The 23,355-nt window shown below is 39.9% G+C and overlaps 1 protein-coding gene and 1 long non-coding RNA gene across 2 annotated transcripts; both read right to left on the minus strand.

The window, feature by feature from the left end:
- Positions 1-439: 439 nt before the first annotated feature.
- Positions 440-18,267, minus strand: LOC111266693 (uncharacterized). Its single transcript, XM_086971017.1, has 8 exons — positions 17,828-18,267; positions 14,519-16,372; positions 12,516-14,128; positions 5,602-5,817; positions 4,421-5,020; positions 3,723-3,866; positions 2,823-3,594; positions 440-2,623 (listed from the first exon to the last, which is right to left on the minus strand). The coding sequence occupies exons 2-8, from the start codon at positions 16,350-16,352 to the stop codon at positions 714-716; spliced, it is 7,089 nt and encodes a 2,362-aa protein (XP_086827143.1). The 5' UTR covers positions 16,353-16,372; positions 17,828-18,267; the 3' UTR covers positions 440-713.
- Positions 6,856-9,105, minus strand: LOC111266694 (uncharacterized). The gene is made up of 3 exons (XR_002684215.2): positions 8,719-9,105; positions 7,815-7,860; positions 6,856-7,125 (listed from the first exon to the last, which is right to left on the minus strand). It is a non-coding gene; the product is annotated as an uncharacterized LOC111266694 (long non-coding RNA).
- Positions 18,268-23,355: the final 5,088 nt, after the last annotated feature.

Here is a 23,355-nt window from a genome sequence, read left to right on the forward strand (position 1 = left end):
TTAGATTCGCTCTGTTTTTTTTTGTAATATTTACATATTACACTATCAGTCATTTGAACCCTTTCAAAGTGTAGAACAAATGTATGCCATGACAGTTTTCAATGTGTTTCAGCTTTTTCTTGTTGAAAGCGGTAATTGGTTGGTGACTATCCGTAGGCCAGGCACAATTTAAGTCATACAGCGTCTGCTATAATGCGGCACTGTTGCTGCTTTCTTTTTGAATTTAGTAATCTCTCTGGTAAAATTGTCCTGCCATCAGGTTAAGTAAAAATCTCCCTTCTAACCAAGGTTTTTAGGCTGAAATTCTGTAGCTGTAGCGTAATTATCATAGTAACATATGCACATCTGTAATTTTTACTAGTTGAATCGTAACGAAGAGTATTGATTGAGTGCATAATTATTTATCACTACTGATACAAAGGAAAAATTAAACAACCGATAATTAATATTAGGTTCACTTAATTTATTAATACTGCGAAAAAGAATATTAGCTAATATATGTTAGCCACTCGTTTTTCTCGAAATTACACCCTACCCAAACTGACAACATGAGGCTCCCCTCTTATTTACCAAAAGTATCTGTTATATCTGATTAACGTCGCTGCATGAATAGTCAGCAAAAATTGCCCGAAGCCACTAGATGAGCAATAAGTAAATTTTGACAGCCTGTCTTCTAAATAATAACCTTCTTCTTGATTTAATATATGTGAAAATTAGCTAACTGAGAAATTTGCAAATTGTGTATGAGTCGCTGCGGACGTTCCACTACCTGGAGCCGCTGCCTGGCCCGTGGGCATCTGTGGTTGTCCACTATGTTGGGCGTCATGCAGTTGCTGAACAACTTGCTGTACCATCAGTTGACCTCCTGATTGGACGCTGCCTGTTTGTACACCTGGCACAGGTGAAACTAGTGTGCCAGGGCTCATAATTTGAATCATCTGAGCGCCCAGCTGTAAAGGCACATGTGCCACTAAATGTTGGGCTGCAGCTTGACCCCCACTAGTTACTACTGCTACTTGCAACTGTGTAGGACCCGCATGACCGGTGGACACCTGCGGCAGTTGAACCTGTGTTGAACCTGTTGAACAAGTCACCAGCTGTGCTCCAGTTGAGTCATGTGCATGTCCTGTTTCTGCTGCTGTTGAAGCTATTAGTGTTGTTGACTGAAGGTGTGGCAATGGGACCTGCATGACGACATGTTTGGTACCACTCATGCAGCTGTGCTTACGTCGCTCGGCGTTCCGCTTGAAGGCGACCCCGCATTGTTCGCAAAGGAATGGTTTTTCATTTGTGTGCGTCTTTCGATGCTCGACGAGAGTTGACTTGACTTTGAACGCTTTATCACATAGCTCGCACTTATGAGGACGTTCGTCGCTATGGGTTTTCATATGACGTCTCAGAACACTCCGAAGCTTAAAGCCGACGCCGCACACCTCGCAGACAAAAGCTTTCCGTGTTGAATGTATAAGCGCCTTATGATCATTAAGGATGTGCTTCATTTTAAAACCCTTACCACACTCGTCACAAATGAACTGTTCGTCCGAGTGGGCAATCTTCTTATGCAGCACCAGTCGAGGTTTGATAGGAAAGCCGGCGTTGCAGATATCGCAGAACCATTCCTTTTTACCTGCATGCAGCTTCATGTGATTTCGGAAAGTATGATTAGAGCCAAAATAGCGATTGCATGTTTGACAGTATTGCGTATCACGGCGTTCGTGCACTTTCACGTGAGAGTCAAGGTGAACCTTTGTTAGACAGCCTCTACCGCAGATATCGCACGTAAACGGTTTTTCAGCGGAATGAACAAAAAGATGCGTGCGGAGTTTATCTTCGTCTTTGAACGAGCGTGTGCAATGTGGATGTGGGCACTTATGTTCGGCACCCAAATGCATGGCATTCTTGTGATTCCACAATGAGATCTTGAACGCGAATCGTTTGTCGCACGCATCACAAGCGATCATCTTGTCCGCATGAACATTCTTCACGTGCAGGACGAGTTGGCGCCGTTTCTCCGCAACGTATTCGCAGTGGTCGCAGTTGTTATCTAGCTTACGCTCAACTTTAACTAAGAAAGGAACTCCGGATTTTTTCCTAACTTTGTTTCCTACTTGAGTTGATACTTCATTTGAAATCGCCTCATCTTCTAATTCCTCGTCATTAGGTGGCGGCTGGGGGAAATCCGCATCTCTATCATCGTCGTAGCTTTCCTCGTCTTCCTCTCCATTGTCTTCATTGTTACCATCTACCAGATGAAGAGGGATCATTTCTGGTTGGGCCTGTGCTTTCCGAGCTACTCGTGCTCTGCGACCATTTTCTTTCGTTTTGCTTGCATCGGTCCCATTTGTTGAGTTGAACTCGGGAAGCATAGCAGCAGAGGTAACTAAAACGGACTGGAATTCTTCTACCTGAAATGGAATGCGTTTTTCTTGTTCGCTTTCTAGCTTCACAATTTCACGGTTCGTCACAGGCTTCTGTTTTGTGCTCTTCTCTCGCCACACACATTCCGTGGCCTTCTTCGGAGCTTTGTCGCTAATTACCTGATCATCCAGAACCACCTTGGGGTGTCGCCGTTTTGTAGATCGCCTGGCTGATTTGATCTCCTCAAGAATTTCCTCTATTGCTTCTGAAAACAACAACAGCAAGAACAACAACAACATCAGCAAAAGTAAGGCAAAGTTGTATCTTAAGCACAGATATATAGACACTTAACTTGATTCGTGGGCTTTTTTTTCATACAGTTTTTTACGCTATTTTCCTAGAGATTTCCTTACACTCCTAGATGCTCAATTTTAGTTTGTTAGGGGCTTTAGTCGTATATTTACCATTACTAGGTTTACCGTCTGCCACAGCAACTTCCTGGATGATCGCGTCTGCCTGCATACGATTAGCCCAATCGTCAGATTTGCTCTCTTGAGGGTTTTTTCGACGCCGCTTTGCTCGACTGACCGTTGCGGTCCTCAACGCATTATTATCAGTTCGCGTCGTCGTTCTTCGACTCCGCTTCATCTCAATGAGATGGTGCTGCTCAATGAACAACTTTCCAAATAGGGCCTCCCCGGAACGATGAGGAATGCGATGTCCATCCGCGAGGTTGGCAGACTTACCAAGGTATGTTAGTACCTTGACTCGTCGATCACGAATCACGCGTTCGTTAAACATGACAAGCTGGCATAGAATGCTCCCCACAATCTTCTTAATGCGCTCCGGACTGTATGCTTTACAATTCTCCAGCAGATCGCCTAATTCGAGTACCGGGATGGAAACCTTACGCAGTAGCTTCTGATAAACTGCGAGGAGAGCATCTATGGCAAGCAACTGAGTAGCGGCGTCTTCTCTTATATTCTCAAACGTCTTTAACCTTAGTTTTATGAGGTCTTTTAACTCATCATCAATTTCACTCGTTACAATTACATCTTTTAAAGGTTCGGCGACTTCACTTTCTGCGGCAATCTCTTGCCGTAGCCTGGCGTCGTTTATGTAAATGCTACAAAAAGTTTTCATTGAACTTTCAGATTCGACCTCATTCGATGGAGCTACTTCAACCTCCATGAATGACTCACCAGGCAAGCGATCCTCGACTTTTATTGTTACTACCTGAAACAAAGAGAAGACACTCAATTTGAGCAGTATTTAACTTCAGGCTAGTCTTCATTATTCGGTTTTAAATATTGGGCTCTGCACTAATTTTTACAATGCATAGTATTTTTAAAACTTCTTTTTACCTCGCTTGGGTTATCTCTGACAACCACTTGGCTGAGCCCGCTTAGGTCTTCGCTTGTACTTCCTTCTAATTGTTGACTCTGTGACACATGTTCCTCATTTCCTACGGTACCATTTACCACATCCGCAATAACTGACTGCCCCTTCTATATAAAGGGCAATTAAATTTAAAGATCTATGGTTATTGATAAGCTGGGAGCAATCAGATCGCTATGAACTAACGATCCATATACTTCTAAGTGTTTGATTATTTAGGTTATGAAATCCTATGAATTACTTCATTTTCATAACATTCTGTATTTTTTTGCGATTGAAATTTCTAATCACTGACGAAACTAAGAAATTTGTGAAATACGACAAACAATGTACATTAAACTCCCAAGATAAGGCGACTCTTCTTGCGAAATCACGATATGTGATCCAAGTTAGAAGAATACATTCCACAGTGAAAACTGAAAAAAGGCCCAACTCAATATTTAACGTACCTAATAAACACATAATGTAGTAAATTTGTGAAAGCTACTTTAATTTGGACATTAGACAAGCAAAGCTCAAATACATCAACTACCAAATGCAAAGACAAAGTCCCGTCAAGCTTATCGTTCAATCGCATATAAGAGTTAATTTTTAACAGAAATATATTTGATAATTTCAAATTATCGTGTAGAAAGTGAACTGTCGTGTCAACTTGTGAACATACCTCGCCTCTGATGGGTCTGCTTTTTTCAGGTTTCATAGCTCTGTGAGATGGCCCCTTGATGGATGACGGCCGTTCCTGCAAAGGGCTAGTTGATAAAAGTTCTCCTTGTGGCTGTTGACGGTTAATTGTCGGATCAAGGATCATCTGTAATGGTGGTATGGCGTCCTCCAGTTGATTTGAGGTCGGAGAACACTCCGGAACATCGGTTGGTAGCTGCGACTGCGAATGAACTTGACGTGATGAATGCTGAGACGCGCGTTCTAGAAGCGGGTTAATTTGTTGAATGGAATGAATCACCTGATGACTTTCTTCTCGTTGTTCTTGGTTCTCATCTAGGTCAGGTTCCTCTTGATGCAGTACTCTTACCGCCACTGGTTGTAGTTGCGCAGAGGGCTGATGCTGCTGCGGCTGTTGCTGTTGTGTTGAGTGCAATGCCTGCTGATGTTCCACAAGAACCAACATATTCTGTACTTCAACCTGAGCCACCGGGTCGTAGCCACTCGTGGACGAAGGCTGAGATTCTGAACTGAGGACAACGGGATCCTCATGGCTTCGAATACTGGTCTGTGCAAGTACACCGCTTTCGAGTTCAGATTTCACCTAAATGGAGAGTCACGACGAGTAAACAAACCGTTAGAAAATGATGAAATCAAGTGTCTAAATGAATCCCAGGTATGTTCAACTTTCGGGAGTGTCCTACAGTTAGGAAACACAGGAAACACGGATTATATGATTCGCCATCTACCACCCGCGTGAGGTACACATATTTATATAATATTCGTTAGCTCCACAAACCGTAACCTAGTATAGTTTATTCGAACTTTTTGGGAAATCTGAGCTGGAAGGTCTAAATATTTGTTTGCGTGACAGAAGAGTAAAACCGTTTCAGATTTTTCTTCAGACTCAGCATAGACCTACTTACGTTAAAAGGAAGTCGATCATAATTCTTTTCAATTTTTAATAAAACACCAACCGAGTTTTTCGTTTCTGTTTTGTATTGATAAGTGAGTATTTTGGTTTTTTGGATCATGTATTTTGACGTAGGGAATAAATTTTTCATCCCAATAGAGAAACGCTTGCTATTGTAAAAATAGCCTAATAGCATGCTTCTATGTTTCGATCATTTAATCGTACTTCGACAGTTTGTAGTTACTTGTTTTGTTAGTCGATTCCTTAGTTACCTGTCGAATATCACTGAGCACCTCATCGTTGTCTCTTTGATCATACACAGATTCAAAGTTTGCCGGTGGCAAGACGACACCATGATACAGAGCGTTGGGGTTAAGATCTGTTAAAGATCCGGTAGCTTCTTCAAATACCGCTCTAGCATCAGATGCAATATCCCCAGGTCCTTCAGAATCCTTTGAGGCATCCATATATTTACAACGTAAAGCTGAAATTTTGAAAAAATGTCATATTGATATTTGCGTTTATTCTAGCTTTATATATATCAATAGTTCTCTAGGGCATATTAGGTAATGATTTTCAGTCAGTCAAACAACTCAATATTTAGATGTGTTAGAATACTTCAAAGTTTGAGCCAACACATAAAAACGTATATAATAGGCTAAATAAACGTCTAAAATGTTATAACCATGTAAATCAAATAACCTATAATAGGCCTACAGTTACCGTAAAATTAAACTTTCTATCTTACATTTTCAGGTTACACTTTGCAACTTTAATTAAAAATCCATAGGCATAGCCAGAAGCGGTAATAATACCACTTCGTAAATTTCAAAATACAACACAAAAAAGTGACTCGCTGATAGATCGACACATTTGATACATCGATGTTTAGTGTATTGTATAAGTAGTCTGTGTACTCACTTAATATACGACATTTGTAAGTGCAGCGAAATACCTAACTAGAACTTCTAATATATTTGTGCGCTTTACCAAACAACTTAGAAAACGACGATCTTTCTTAATGATTTTATTCGTTAACTACCATTATTATTAGTAGTTGAAGAGCAGCTTCCGCTTTTGACGGGTATACAGAATTTGCTTAACGTTGTCAGTGAGAAAGAATTAGGCCTTCTCGGTTTTTTTTCTTTAACATATGCGTTTCCCGATTGCATAAGGTTCTCCTTGGCATCCGCCGAAGGCCATATTTGGCACACGCACTGAACAAATTAAGTAGTTTTAAGATCATGCTCAAACATTGTGTGCGCATCCGTGAACCCAAACTCGATTTGCCCAGCAATTAAGAGGTCACGATGCATTATATGTCCAGCTTTGAAAGCAATAATTTGAGCTTCGGCAATTTATTTTGAATTGCACTGAGCGGTGCCACATGTACATTACAATTTCGAACGGCTTTTAGTCACACGAAGAGACCATTTGCAGCGTCAGCCCTTCATCATAAATTTTTACCAGTTCTTTCGTAAAATGTGTATAATAAAAATGGAGCCATAAAAATTTGTAGACGCGTTCTCACTCTGTAGAAGAGTGTGACATCTTCACTTTGTCTAGTGTATTAGGATTTAGCAACAGCACTACAATTGGCCTAAGAGAAATAGAGAAACAACCAGCTGTTCTCGTGGCAAGTGCTGCAAATTTGACGTGTTATGTCGATACGTTGATCTATGAAGCCCCCAAATAGTATAACCATTTGGCCTAAATCAAAAGCAGACGTATCCTTGTGCTGTAACGGGTCCACTGTCGTCGACCATATGCGCTAAAGGAACACTGGTAAACAGTGCCTTTTCACGATCAAAAAAATATAGAAAAACGTAAAATTAGTTTTCTAATAAATGTGCTTCCTAAGTATGTAATCATAGACTGATTATCTGTTGCATGGCAACTTTGTTTATGCGACAAAACTCACTTATCTATTCTGTCGATGTTTTCCAAAACGTGTGATCTGCGCGAGGAAATCCCCCATAATAAAGAAGTTGCCATATACTTTTAGAGATAATAGCAAGGATAGCAACTCGAAGTAAGATTTCGTATATTACGTATTTATAACGAAAAGACATTTTGCCCTTTTCAAAGTGCCCTACCGGTCAGGACATGTGAATAGAACCAGAGCTTCCTGACTTCTTCAGTCAGGAACCTCTGGTTCAAACTTTGAAACCACACTTCAGTGGCGAACACCTAAGTAGTTACCTAACACCAGCAAATTCCCTTCATCTAAATAATTGACGATGCTTAGTTTCGTAATCTGTGGCACGTTTTCGGCTATATCATTATTGACTAAAATCATGCTTTCTGGACGATATCCGATAAGTGAACCCTTGCTTATGTAATGAATATTCTAAGTTTAAACAACGCGCGGTCATTTAAATTTTATTTTTGGCGATACGCAGCGTTGGCTCTGGCCGCCTAAGTTGATACATGCTTCATATTAGTCACCTTCACACACAATATTTGAACCGAAAGATCTTCTCACCTTTTTTTGGCTGTGAAAAGATCAATAATCACTCCTTATAATACATCTGAAACAAAAACACTATTAATTGCCACAAATAGTTTGACATCTGCAAACAAATCTTCCAAACAATATCAAAGACTACGTTTTCCATACTGACATTCCTTTGCGAACTGTATTATCTTAAAGCAATTGTTCTACTACAATCGAAAAGTAAAAATACCGCTAGCCGAAAAATAGTGACGTTTAATCTCCATTTTAAACGTTGTTTTAATTAAAACTGTTACTTAGTTAGCTAGATGTTATTTCAGCAGAATCCACAACACTAGTTTGAGCAGTAGAAAAACTTGCGCGTAAAAAGCTCCGCACCTGTAAATTGGCTTTCATTTTATTACATTGCCGTAGCTACCCATACATGATTAAGACACATATATTCATTTCGTTCGACATTTCCTTCTCAGATATTAAATTGCGCGATAATCAGTCCTTTCTATGCAATCGTCTATTTAACTTCTAATTGAACCCATACAATTTTGATTATCGTCAAAGTGGCACTGGACGCGAAAAGTTCTGATTGATTTAGTAAATGTTTGTACCAAACTGCGGATAAAACTGGCAAGATTTCTCAAATTTAATCTGAAAAAGATATCCCTTTCCCACTCGATACATAAATCTAAACGAAATTCCTCTTTGAACTACCTAATATCATTGAATATCGCGCACCGTCTTCTATGATACTTCTCATACTTTCGTCAAAAAGACGGTCGTGTATACAAAAAATCATATTCAAGGGCGGGCATAATGTTCATCTAGCGGCCTTCAAATGGTCAAAGTAAAAACGTGAAGTACAAAAGAATATGCGACGGAACTATTCTCGGTCAGGGTAAAGTCAAAGAACCTTGCGTCTTTCTGAAACGGTTCTTACCAGCTGACGCTTCGTGGACTGATCATTGAAGGAAAATTTCGGCGAAAAAATCAAGCCGCTACAAGACTGAACAATTTTACAGGTTTACCTACTGTCACATTCAATATGCAGTGCACGTTATCCTCCTTATCTTAGCAAGCTAAAAGAAGCACAGGTTGCTACAAACAAGTGAGGTTTCACACGGGCTCGGAACCCGAACTAAACGAACATCTTCCAGATAAAGCCAAGCCATCATTACAGAGCCCATATAGCAGACGAATGCGTGTATCATTCATAGAAGGTTCGCTCCACAAGGCGTGGGTTGAATAAAATATGTTAAACTTTATGTCACATGTATATTATGTGAATATGTTAGATTAAATACACGATTCCTCAGTATCCCGCGAGGGGTAAGTTATTCAATTGCACTATTCGATAATTTTTTTTGGATCGTGCGTGGGGACCAACTCTGGGCATGTCTGTAATCACCAAATGTATAATGGGGTTGGTTAGCCTTTTCTGAATTTTTTAAAATTATTCCCTGCAAAAAAAAGACACGCACTTATTTTTTCGGCTGGAATTACCATAAAGTGTTTGTTTTTATAAAAAAATGCTCAGTTTTATACATCAAAACCGTATCTATGACTTTCATACTTTGGCAGAAGTGTGGCATTGGCGTTGAATAAAGAAAGACTTTTACACCGAAAATACGCATTTCCACGCGCGTAAACAAAGGCTCTAGTGAATATAACTCAAAAAGCAAAAATGCTCCCCGTAGTTTTCTTTTCACGGCCAGTCAATTTTGAAACGCAAATGAGGCACGGCCAGTTCCAAAATGGTGCAAAAATATATGTATATATTGTAATGTGAAAAACCGTTGTGCTACCAGGTCCAATGTGTAATCCAGCGTCGAAAAAAATGCATACGACACATTTGCGTTTTTCGAATTAGCATTATTTGATAATTTAGATCGGTTCAGTTCGAGAAACTACTAGGCTAATAGTCAATGCCCAGAGTCAGTCCTATCAATAGTTCCTAATATGTTGAGATACTACAAACTATTGACTGTCGATTTTGTTCACTTTAAGAAGCATGGCAATTAGTTAATACAAGGTAATGCTTGTCATCAATAATACATAACACACAATGGCTATTAATTATAGTTTTGATCTGTACGGTACACGACAGACATGTACCTAGAAAAGCATTTTTTGACTTTTAACTTTTAAAAAAGTATAATCAACTTTCAGGCTCACCTTGTTGAATTACGTGATTTCCCAATTTAGTGCTACTAGAAAGGTAAAGATATGTATGATAAATCTTTCGGCCCATTAGGCTATATATTAACGGTTTTGCTAAGAGCGCTATCATTAGCTTAAAAATTTCCCCCATTCAATTTCAAAGACACGTCTCTCTAAGTATCTGATCGCGATTATGGTTTCATTGTACCAAGCATTGTATACGCTCTACCAAAAAGTTTATTAGCAGTCTGCCATAATCAGACCCGGTTTAACCGTATGTCTGAGGATTCGTCGGGAACTCAAATATATCAGAAACACGAACCACTAGAACATTTGGTCGATGTAGCTGTGTTACAACGAATCTTATGTTCTTACTCTACTATTACTTACTCTACTACTTACTTACAAAAACGTCTAAATTTTGTCGGACAGTATCGCCGTTGCGGTAACGAAGATGATATTAGTCCAAGAATGTATATAAAATAATCGGACTTGATGGTATATAAGAATTGAACTTTCGCATGCAATCAAACGTTCAATAAATCGTAATACATACATATTACTGCAATAGAAGAGATTGGACAACTTCAGCTAGTTCCGAAAGAAAAAAGTAAGAGCAAATCTTGGTGATCTAGAGATTTTGAACACGCATCGGATCGGTGCGTGATAGGTAACTATAAGGTGCTCGAAGTATATAGTATATAGTCTTCCAACTGCGGAATGCCTATTCACGGAGGAAAGCCGCAAACTTTCGTCAACCAAACCAATTACAAAATGTATACTATATTTGTTTCTCCCTTTGTCTTCGGACAGGCTTTGCATCTAACCCAAAAATCGTTTGCATTCTCGTGTTAAACAAACAAGCGTACTTAAAAGGCCAGAAATCACTTTAACTTGGCACTAAGAGCAGCACTGAAATCAGAACGCACAGAAAATGGAGAAACAAAATAGTATTTGTAATTAATCTTAATTACCGTACTTGATCATAGCCTTCCATATTTTTTTTACAGAATTGGAACTTCCATATTTATGAGCTCCTTATTGCAAAAGCTTGCAAGTGAAGCTCCTGAGTCTCATAATGTTTGTATTGTGTCAAGGGAACCCTAAAACTTAAAATGATGACACTACATCGCAATAAGCCTCTTGGTATTTGATGTGATTGTCCGAAAGTCTCGCTAAAAGATAGAAAATTAAGTTACTTTGAAAAGTTCAAGGGTCTAGCTCTATGTAGGGACCTTAGCAAGGCAACGGAACAACAGATCAGGGAGCTTTAAAAATTCAGCGCAGGAATTATACAAAGTGTAACCTATAATCTGAGAACCAGACGTTTATACCTTTCAATTATCATATTTTAAACAGAACACGCTTAGGTAATATAATTTTTAACACGCATTGTTGTATACATTATACGATAAGTATGATTAAACGAAAAATAAACTCATACCTATTATTATGTAAAACCTTCTATGCATGTGGAGAGAGTAAGCCGACAATACCTTCTTCGCAGAACCTCTACGGCTCTAGCATTCTCATGATGGAGATTACCCATCACCACTTTCTAGAGTTTACGAAAACTTGTAGAACAAATGGTTATGTATTACTCGTATTACCTCAAAGGACGTAACATTGGAGATTTCGTTTTATTTGTTTCATTGTTCAGTATGGTTTCCATCTCATTCTACCATAGATATATACAATTATGCATATATATACATATGTATAAAGTATGCTTGTTTATACACATATCGCCTTCAGTAAATTGTGAGATAGAATTGCATACACATTGAGTAAAATGTCTCTGATCTCAGCGGGACCCGGCGGGATAATTTAATATTTCTCAATAAATCTTAGTCAAGGTTGGCACTACGACATACGATTTCAGCATACTGTATATAGCTTCTACCATAGGTAGATACATGTACGTATATACACTTCGGAAGCGCCCAAAATATCGGCTACATTTTTAATATTAGTAATAATAACAATAATCGCCTATAAGCATTCAAATTTAGTTTCAGTCGATTATTTCTCCTATAAATTTACTGAATTGTTAAATTGAATATGACTTTTAAAAGCCCTCGTTCTGCAATGTATCGCTAATCGATTTCTAATAGACCATCATTTTCCTAAGCCACAAAAAATGTACAACCACTTATCGGCCGATTTCTTTCTTTTTTAAGTAGTTGAACATTATTACCTAATATAATGATTTAATGTTTACGTTCACAAATTGGCGTTTCATTAATAGAAAGCAGGAGGGATTCACATTTGTGTAACTGTTGCATCCGTTTACTTCGCCTTCACTGTTGAATAGTTGTTCTTGGATCATCATTTTCTTTATACAGAGGACTTTATATATTAAAGTAACATTTAAGTTCTTCACACAGCAAGTACATGCGACAGTACATGGTCGGATCGCTGGCAATGGCATCCACAAATTAATTTAGATAATAAGCCCCAAAAGGTGAGCAATTTCTGGACTTATTTTGTAAGAAAACCAGTAACATCTGTTCACACACAATTGACGGCGAGATTTTCCACCTGTGGCGCCTTTTCTTTGCAGTCTTTTTAATTCACAGAGAAGTTTCCTGCCTGTTGAGGATGCTGCTGCTGTTGATGATTCTGGTGTGTCGTGCCAGCGGCATGTAGGCCTTCATCAAGCAACTGCATAAGCTGAGCTTGAAGCGACGTTCCCGGAGTAGCAGGCGACATAAGCGACGCTGAATGCGGGTGCATCAAGCTACTTAATGGAACTGATCGGTGGCTTGTTACCAGGTGGTGCGAAGCATGGCTTCCGCCACCCACACTAACGTGAGGGCTGACAACTCCTACATGGGAATTGGGTACGTGAGACTCCAGAGCGTGGGGCAGCCCCGCCAAATTCCCTGTCTGATTTGGCCCTCCCATTTGTCCGTGATGGGACTGTGAACTATCCTCGGGAATATGTACCATACGTCCGATGCAATTATGCTTTTTGCGTTCGGCGTTGCGCTTGAAAGACATACCACATTGCTCGCAAAGAAATGGCCGGTCCGTCGAGTGCGTCTTACGATGTACGCCAAGCGTAGATCGATCCTTGAATGCCTTGTCGCATATATCGCAACGGTAGGGTCTCTCGTCACTATGTGTTTTGAGATGGCGAACCAAAACGCTCTTAAGCTTGAAGCCTGCACCGCAAATCTCACATACCCATGCCTTTTCATTTGAATGTCTAAGTGCTTTGTGGTCGTTAAGAATATGTCGCGCTTTGAAAGCCTTTCCACACATATCACAAACGTACTGTTCGCCAGAGTGATGTAAACGCTTATGTTGCGTTAGACGTGCTTTGATCGGGAAGCCGGCATTACATATATCGCAGAAGAAGTCCTTCTGTCCTGTATGCAGCTTCATATGGTTACGATAATTGTGATTAGTGGCGAAATGACGGTCACACATCTGGCAGTACAACTGCTGGCGTTGCTCATGGATGAGTACGTGGGCATCGAGATGTCGTTTGGTAAGACAACCTTTGCCGCAGATCTCACAAGCAAACGGCTTATTTTCTGAATGCATAAATGAATGCATACGAAGCTTTTCCTCAGATCGAAATGATCTTGTACACTGATCGCATTTAAACTTAGCTGTGCCGTGCATGATTACCACATGATTCCACAAGGATACCTTGAAGGCAAACTTTTTGTTGCACTGATCACATTGAATCATCTTGTCAGGATGCTCTTTACGAACGTGCATGATCAGATGTCGGCGATCTGCCTCAAAATCACAGTGTTCGCAATGTGGATCGATTTTGCGTTCAATTGTAGGCCCATCTTTCTTTCGTCGCTTAAATGCGACGACCGCTGCTTCCTCTCCATCGTCGTCGGTCTTACGTCGTCGACGGCGCTTCTTGGGTTTCGGGTCTTCAAACTGCCCAATTGGGTAAGGCTGTAATGGTTGCTGCGGGGGTGGGGGCGGAGGCGGTGGTAAGGTATCCTTGATCTTTTTTTTTCGACCCCGTTTTGCTGGAGGCGCACATGTCTCTTTTGGTACACGTTTCTTACGCTCCTTTTTGACCTTCTTCAATTTTTCTTTTTTGAGTTTTTTTTCCTTCCTCATCCTTTTCTTTGCCTTAACCCCTTCAACTGCGGCATCGGCTAACTGCATTAGGCGCATTGATTCACTCCAAATTTCATCAATTGATTGCTTACCACCTGAAATATAAATTTAAAAAAATGCAATTTTACTGTAGTTATATTTTCCACAAGGGGGAATGCTTACGGGTACGCGTTTCACATGGTCTAGGCTGAGCAGTTGTGCTCTGGATATTTACGTTTTATTTTAATACATCCTTCAAGGTAAAAGCTGTGGTTTGGACAGACTATTTAGGTGAAAACAACTTTCTTTTGTTGTAGCACTCGTAAATAGCTAAAGGTACCAGCAGAATTGCTGCCTCTGCTGATCATCTAATTGAGACGAAATAATAATTGACGAAGTATGATAAAGTATGATATGCTCACTAAGTTCCATACTGCAATCGAGTACGTGAATTTAGACCCATGAAATCTACATCAATAATCATGTGTACGTATATTAATGTTTACCATTAGTAGTGCTAGTTCCATTGCTGACTTTTGCTTTCTTTCGACCCGTAATGTCGGCGTGTTCTTCCGAATCTAGATCGCTGTCTATCTCTTCCTCCTCCTCTGGATCAGCTTCTTCCTCTTCAGAGACCTTCCAATCTTCATCAGAGATCGCTTCTTCCTCATCGTCATCGAGTTCTTCGTCGTACTCTTCATTAAACAGCTGTTGAGGTGCGCCGCCAATTTTGATGCTATTTGCTATTGTTGCCGCTGAGGCTGCCGTAGATGATTTAGGTTTTGAAAGTGGAGCGAGGGCCGGCTGGTAGACTACTCGAGGTGCCGGTTTACGGCGAGGACGACGCTTGGTAAAGCCCATTCCATTAAACCAGCAGAAACGCTTGCCAAAAAGTCCTTCTCCCATGCGACGAGGCAGACGATGTTCATCGGCCATATCATCAGGTCGCTCGAAAAAATTGAGTATGGCCCTTCGTCGGTCATGGAGCATCCGTTCATTGAGCATTAACATAAGACAGAGGATGTTTCCAGCTGTTCGTCTAAGTTCTTCAATATCCTCCGGATTCTCGTCGAGTTGCTGAGCCAATCTCAGCAGTGGTATGGACATTTTCCGAATGTCCGACTGATATGATGCAATTCGCTCGTCGCCCGCCATAACATGCATTGCTGTTCGTTTTCGAAGTTCTCCAAATTGTGACTTCATGTAGGTTTGTAGCACTTCACTTACTTCGTCATCCATTTTCGCATTAATGATTACTTCTTTAATTGGGACGCTGTCATCGGCCTCCTCGGAAAACAAAATCCGCTTATCTTCGTTGGTAAATTGCTCTACGAAGTCATCCACTAGGGTTTCTGGTTCTTGTGGGGGTTCCGGTGACGACGGCATTTCATCTATAGGTTCAGCTTCAGGGATTTCAATTTCCGTAACTTCACTCGGTTGACGTACTGTAGAGCGCCTTCTACCTTTCGTCACGCCCACAGGTCGGCTCTGTTTCTCAATTATGTCTATTGTCTCCTTCAATAGAAGTTGGACTTCGCTGCTCACAGGGGTTTTCGGTTCCATTGCGTCAAATGACAATTCATATGATCGAGGCTGCTCATGTTCTGAATGGGGGGATGTGGCGCCCTTCTTTTCGGGTGGTGAAATTTCGTACTCATCTATTATATACTTACTGACCATAATCCTCGTAGGGCCAGTTTTCTGTTCCTGTTGTTGTTGTTGTTGTTGGTGCACGTCATCCTGCACTGGAGGCTGTCCTCCTTGCTGTTCATGTTGTTCAAAAAGCGGAAGCTCACATGAAGACACATGACCAAGGTTTGGACGCGCGTTAATTCCTTGAGAAAATTCGCTAGTGGTCACAATTTTAGGTTTAGGTTCTGGTTTATCATTTAAATTCGTTTGAACTTCCTCGCCAATTTCAACGGGCGATTCTTTGAACTCTTCGGTGCGCTCAACATGAAACTCTTTCTTTTCTTGTATATTACTTTGTAACGGCGTAATTAATGGGGAACCGTTTCCAAGTTCGTTGTCAGATACGGGCGGCAGGGAGATTCTTTCACGAAAGTCTGCTGTTGTTATTTCACCCGTCGGGTCAGAGCTTGTCGATGCAATGTCTCCGTATGTTGGAATATGAAGGGAACCCAATGAACCAATTGTGGTTACTCCGTTATGCGCCGAAAGTGTTTCCAGTGGATCATGTTCGTGTTGATGTTCTGTCAGATCATGATGAGGCATCTTTTCGGGTAGGCGGGGAACATCGTCGTCCTCGATGAGCGGTGGGGCGGGTGTCTGAAGTGGCTGATCCACGTCAGCGATATCAACATGAGACGGGGAGTCCATCGCGCAGCCGTATTAGATTGCTGAAAATCATTAGCACAAACATTGTGCATCCTTATAGGTAATGTGAAATCGTCCGTTCGTGTAATACATACATAAGACTTGTCGCCAGCTAACCTACAAATGATTTTAGAATAGAAAAAAATAGTAAATAAAATGTATGCGCAACGGTTGAGAAAAATGTGTAGTTTTCAAAGGTACTACTCACTCGCACTATCAATTTCAAATCAAATGCCCGATTCTTTTCACTTAGTATATTAGATACGGAAAAGAAGCAAAATCATACAATTTACCATATTTGCGAAGTACAAACATCGAAAAAAAAAATCATTATACTGTACACCGTAATTTGTCTAGTCATTTTATGCATCCGTGTGAGTGAGTTGATCATAGAATTCTTCAGGGAGCCAACCATGGTAGGAATACAGCTGTTATCCTTCGAACGTTTCGATCATGGGCAAAAACACAACTCGACCGAAGAAATAACTATTATTTTCAGGTAACAGTTGGTCAATTTGCAAGAAAGATTGTTTGCATTGCACATGGTTTTCAACAGTACCAGCAGTTTTCTCTTTTAACCGGAATCCAATCAGGTAGCATCTAGCACTATTTTGTTGGTTAACTGCTTCCTCTGACAATGTTTGAAATGTAAGGTTAATTAACAGCGTTTATTACGATCGTGCGAAAGTTTTAGTGAGTAGACAGTAATCTAAAGCAATAATTAAACAAGTGATGGCTTTCAGTGTCGTACTATACTTAACGGTTAATGCGTCCTCAATATAAAATGACATTTGAAGAAATTGTGCTAAACCGCATACGCAACGAACACATGTGCACAATTTTACGATTTTTAAGCTATTAATTTATTTAGTATAGCTATATTAAACGGCATTCGTCTCCCAAAACCCCCGATAATTAGAGCCGCCGCTGGGTAACGCGAACTGCTGAATTCTTGCCAGTGCGGCAACAGCGCACTTCTGAAACTAAACACTTTGCGAAAATTTGTATTGATTATATCGGCATTTGTCGCGCTAATAATTTCCATATGAACCACTTACAAACCACTACTAGCCTCTGTATAACAATAGTGCATTTAACAGGGAACTACTCAGTATAGTCTATAAAAAATGCTTTCCTTTCAACACAGTTTGTTGAATATAAACAGTGGCTAGTACGCGATGTTTACAACGACAGCACTTCATGTACAACGACTATATTATAATAACTCGAACTACTCTACGACAATATCCCCCACACCATAACTACTATCATTTAGTACCAATGCAGCGCCCTCGCTCCGTTGATGGTCGATGGTGGAACCAGCTTGCGTCGTTAGGTCGCTCCGGGTCTCTTTTTCACAGATCCCGATGCATTTCAACCTGTCAAATGTTGTCAGTGATAGCATGCACAGTTTGTTTGCATGGTGCCAATTGATATGCGTTCCAGCATTAACACGCATCGATAAAAGACACACGTACCTTTTTCGACGCGCACCTGAGCGATGTGTCAAAGAACAGGCTGCTCGTCACTGTCGTGCACGGTTCTTCACAGCGCACCAAACGCAAACGGCTTATATAAGCGCACTGCAATCGTCGGACCAATCGCGACCCACTGCCAGCCGCCTGGCCCTATATAACTGATAAGTCAGCGCGACATTTTTACTTTATTAGAGGGGTTGTTAGGGTGAGTGGGGCCCATAGAACGCCACTCTGCCCCGAATCGAGTCTTTTGCTTATGCCGAGAACTACACTTCGAACTTATAGCGTCTATCCATAATCTCTATGGCACATAACTGGAGGAGCGAAGCCACGCCAGCGAGAATGCACAGAGCAGCACTAGAAGAGCGTGTCGCTGGCAAACATAGAAGCCTCGACGTGCAGAGCGATAAGAAGCGATAGAGAAATCACTGCGGCTTCTTCTGAAACATGCTGCGATCTCCCAGTATGACACAACTTCTGATCTATCTTAGTCCCTTACCATATACACTGTTTATTAAGTACTAAGGTTGTTTTTTTTTGAATTACAGCCCAATTCAGTTACTAAAGGGCGTATATTTATGAAAGGTCTTTACTGACTGGCCTTCCTGTGTTTCTGCGCGCACCTTGTGTGAGAGCTCTGCGCGGTATGGTCGAGGTGTTGCCGATATGCATACTTAACTAAATGGCTCGAATGTGACGTTCGATATTGACATTAAACTTCGCTGGAAATGGTTGACTTCTTCCTGGTAGAGATGAAACGTGTCTAGGCTCAATTTCAATCCTAGACCACCTCAGGTGCATGGTAACCTAATAACACAATTCTACCTGCCGTAATGTCCTTCATATAGCCAATGCTCGATCCTATCTTAAATTTTCGCAAGTCTAATACTGGTTGGAATTCCCTCACCCCATCGTCTTTTTTGGTGTACTGCCCAGAGACTGGTGATTTGTAGATGATGTTTCGGCAAGTAAAAGAAAACAACCAGAATAATTATTCATAATGCAATTGGAGTATCGAGCGCTTTATATATATATATATATATATATATATATATATATATATACATATATATACAGTTCATTTTGTCTACCACCGGTGTATAAAAGAAACAACAAAGATAGTCGGCAGCTTCAACTTCGAAAATACAAAGTCCTAAGTTAAATCAGCCACATGAACAGCCAACAAAATGACAGATAAGCTAAAAAACTTTTCAAAAGCGAATATTTCGAAATGTAAATACGTGTAAGTTATTTCATCTAGTAATCTACCTTTCATTTTACATACAGCTATCTCGTAGTCAAATAAGTAATAATTTAATAAATAAGAAAGAACGTTTTATTTGATTTTCGCATTAAATTAAACTTGAGATTAAAAGAAAAGCGTATCATCAAAGAATTGTTAAATACCTCCGTAATTCCGTCTATATGTGAACTTTTTTGATGGAACTTACAATAAGAAACAATGGGTACCGGGACAAGAACGAAGCTTCTATGCCAAGCGACGTTCTTAAACAGCGTGTCAGTCTAAGACTCCTCTCTTCGTTCCGTTTCTAACAAGTTACACTTTTGAATACCGTATGATCAAAACATCTTGCAAGAATAACTTCCTTCAGACTCATTAAACATGTCAGAACAGTCTGTATTGTTACTGGCAAGCTGTTTAAATGCTGAATGAAGACGAAGCTGTGCTCTATAATTTTCTGTAGTTATCTATGAGTTAAGACCAGAGGGAGTGTACATTTCGCGCACTCCTTGACCCGAAGAGGGCAGAAAAGCAAAACGTTTATGTTCATAATATATTCGAACAACGCATAAATGACACATCAGAGATCCTTTACTTACTACAAATATGCACTTTACCCTGTCTAATATCATCGTATGGAAACGAAAAACGAAAATATTAGGCGAGCTCAACAATTTTGAGGATATGACATTCTAAAATAAATCCGCCCTATCAATAATTATTACAATACAATGTACTGAGTTAGACATCGAATTTGAGCCCTACCGCATGCGAAAGCCTATTTGTATGCAAGAAAGACAGTGGACTCAGTTTGAGTGGACCACGAAGTCTTCTCGTAGCATATGTACAATGGAAGGCCACTTTCCACATCGTCGTCACATTGGACAAATACTACTGCTATTCTTTAGGGCTGTCCTCATCTCGGGTTCTCATAATTGTCACTCTAGGCGCTACTGTCGTTCCTTTTAGGCATCTCGGTTGTGCTTTAAACAAATCCGCGCGCTCATAGGACGAGCGCGACGGCAATAAATAGGTATTGCAGATTATTTCAAGAACATCTTAGACAGCAAAAACATATCTAATTATATCATTGATGTAAAATCCGAGTTATTTTCCAACAACATTATAGCAAATAATATGGAGAACGAAACCCTCAGAGTAAACAGCGAATTACTTTTCTAACCTAATAATAACAAAAATGACATTTTTACTCAAAAGTCAAACTGTGTTATCTACGAGCAATTTGGAACTCTTCTGCGTATACATTAGCTGACAAGTAAATTATTTGACACTCTCTGTAGTAATAATAATAATAAATTGTTCTATAAATAATAATAAAATTCGTAAATTGTTCTAGGTTAATACGAACTTAACTTTAATTCAATTGGTAATCCGTAGCTCCGAATAACAATGTGATACATTTTGGAGGAGGCGCTTCTTAGCTTCATCTTGCCTTCATGATCCTCGAAGATAGACAACGATATCAAATAAATTCCTAACAATGAGGGTCTTACTGCTGTGTGCTGCGGCGCCGCCTTACCGCGAAGGCATAGCTTGCTTTACCCATATACATTAGCACATTTATTCATCCAAGTTGCTCGTCTGACAACGTCAGTTGGACTATCAACTCCGCTTCCGTTGATGCTTGACTGATCGTTGATTCCTGAAACAAGAATCGGGCTCAAAATAGACATGGTAGGGCTAGAAGAGTAGAATCGTTATATAAGTTGTCTAATCTTTCATTCTTTAGTTTTCTGCTAACAGAAGGACTCCCTAATCAGATTAGGCTGCCACCACTGCGAGAGGGGAGAGATCTGGCGCTCTAGGGTTACGTGACTTTTCAAATGCTCTATATTCGAAAATAGTGTTTGTAACAAGTTCCTTACACTTCTCCATTTGTGGCGTTCCTTTGTATACGAGCGTTACGGTTACTATTTATTCGGCGCCGTCTTCAATTTTAGTGATCAATACCTTCTTAATTAGTTCGAAAGATTTTCATGATCAAGTTAGTCTGCGAGTAAATGATACAGGCTTATGTATTCACTTATGATAAATGATATTAAGGGAGTAAGCCCGGTAAACTCAATTTTCTTTTGAGTACTATTGTATTCTTTTCATAATAAATAATAATATACTGTAAAAGCAGGACCCCAAATCAAGGTACCCCTGTGGATACTGGGGTTGTTTCTATTACATTTGTTTCGTCGAGGCCAAATGGAGCTCAAAAAGAGGACCTGCCAGTGCAGAAATTTCATTTTGGATAAACATTTTTTGATTGATGGAAAATAATTATAGTAGTATCTGGGAAATTACATTGTACTGCAAACTCCTATTGTATATTATCGAAATATTTAACTAAAATAGGTTTAACATGTTATTATTTTGGGATTTTTTAATTGCATTACAAAGCAATATGTAATGGCTACTCTTCAATCTTAAGGTTTCATGTTTCTCTAAACGCTATCCACTGGGGCTTCAATCACATATGTAATAATAAAAAAATACAAATATTTTTGCTACAATTTGATTAGTGAGTATGATAGACGCGGTACTTGAATTGAAGTTCAAGGGTCTTTTTTCCGGTGCTTTTACACATCACTTACGTTTGTATCAGATGCCCTGAAAAAGCGGATAAAGTCTCTGAAATCGATAAATGATCAGTTATTGAAGCTTTCATTCGGCACCTGCAGCTTAGGTGTACCTGGTAGATCTTTTGATCTTGGCTGTAAAAAGGTTTGATTTCCTATAGTAAAGCCATTTACATGGTACATTAACATTTATACACATTTGGTGCTAAGAGATAGTCTCGAAATGCTCACGTCGATTTAATTTACTTGTTTCCTATAATTTTTGAAGTATCCAATAATACCTATCAACTTGGTCAAATGAAAAACAGTATCTTTTTAACAATGAATTAGTAGCACTGGTTCCTTTTTTCCGATGTTATTGAAAATACCAACTGTCGTCAAAAATATTCAACGTAATGCAAAAGGGTGTCTAGGCTGGCAGGCTCTTCTTATAAGTATATAAATTCAGGTTTAGAAAACGTATTACCCTGCATATAAGAGATAAGACATTATATCAATGCTTATGTTACCATCACAAACCTTCCTACAGCCAAGATATTTACCCAGACGTATCTTTATCAAAAGATCTACTAGGTATACCTAAGCTGCAGGTGCCGAATGAAAGCTTATTATTATTTTAACCGTTTGCTCGGCATTTTATTTAGCGATTTCGGTAACAAAATGGTAACTAAACAAAACGAATCGTTCGTCTTTTATTATGGAATGTCACTGGACGTCAACCAATTGCCTGTTAAAAATATATTCTCATCATCGCCTATTCAACAGACGTTCATTTAGATTGTTCTGCGGCTTTGTCTTTAGGTTGTCATGACAACCGTCCCAACGTTTCTGCATCACCAAATGCGGCGGCCACGAGTTGACTTGGTTCTTCTCTCGTCGGCGATTCAGATTCTGCTTTGCTGTTTCGGTTAAGGCGTTCAGTTACCTCGTAATTTACCTTCTACTACATCTGGCCAGCCCTACTTATACTCGCTCCACGTGAGGGAAGATGATTCGAAGTAGCGGCCATGCGGATTCGACTGTATTAGAATACCGCAAGCAGAATCAAGGACCATCGATACTCCGTCCGCTTAGACAGCTGAATTGTAATCCATTCGAGGAAGAGTGAAAAATGTGACTAAATGGGTGGTTCAATCAAAAACGTTGTCGTATTAATTAATTACCTACTGTCTTCTTCCCAGCTAGCAATATTGTATATAAAGCTAACTGAAGCTGCTATGATAGAGAAATGCGTTACCTACTTACCTATTTATAGAAAATTAACACCTCTGACAAATAAATACATGTAGCTTATATACGTATAATTACCAGAGAAATATCTGGTTGTTCAATTCTTAACGCTACTGGGTTAATCTACATAGCCGCGTTGATCTGCGTGGATGTGTACACACCTTTTGAACTTACGGTTAGTTGGGTTACAATGTTCAGTTAGCTAGGGAACAGCGGTAACAAAATTTATACGTGCTTCCTTTTGTGACAGATCTATTTACGTCATGAATCTCTATTGTTATTAGTGCTATCGTTGTTCTCGCAATGGCATCGCGCGTGACGACCCATGACATATATGTAGCAATGGTAGAGCTTCATACACTTCATAGGGATAACTGACGTTTTTGATGATTTTCGTATTGCCAGTTTTCGCTGCAACACCTATTCACTCCATAAGTGTCAGTTTTACGGACTTCCGCTGTTAACAG

The sequence above is a fragment of the Varroa jacobsoni genome, unplaced genomic scaffold (genome assembly GCF_002532875.2).
Source record: "Varroa jacobsoni isolate VJ856 unplaced genomic scaffold, vjacob_1.0 scaffold_1108, whole genome shotgun sequence".
In the NCBI taxonomy this organism is placed as follows: Eukaryota; Metazoa; Arthropoda; class Arachnida; order Mesostigmata; family Varroidae; genus Varroa; species Varroa jacobsoni.

Coding starts and splice junctions, on each gene's coding strand:
- LOC111266693 (XM_086971017.1), bottom strand. CDS start 16,352: ATGGACTCCCCGTCTCATGTTGATATCGCTGACGTGGATCAGCCACTT. Junction 14,129..14,518: donor TGGAACTAGCACTACTAATG/GTAAACATTAAT, acceptor TTTATATTTCAG/GTGGTAAGCAATCAATTGAT. Junction 3,595..3,722: donor TCAGAGATAACCCAAGCGAG/GTAAAAAGAAGT, acceptor TCTTTGTTTCAG/GTAGTAACAATAAAAGTCGA.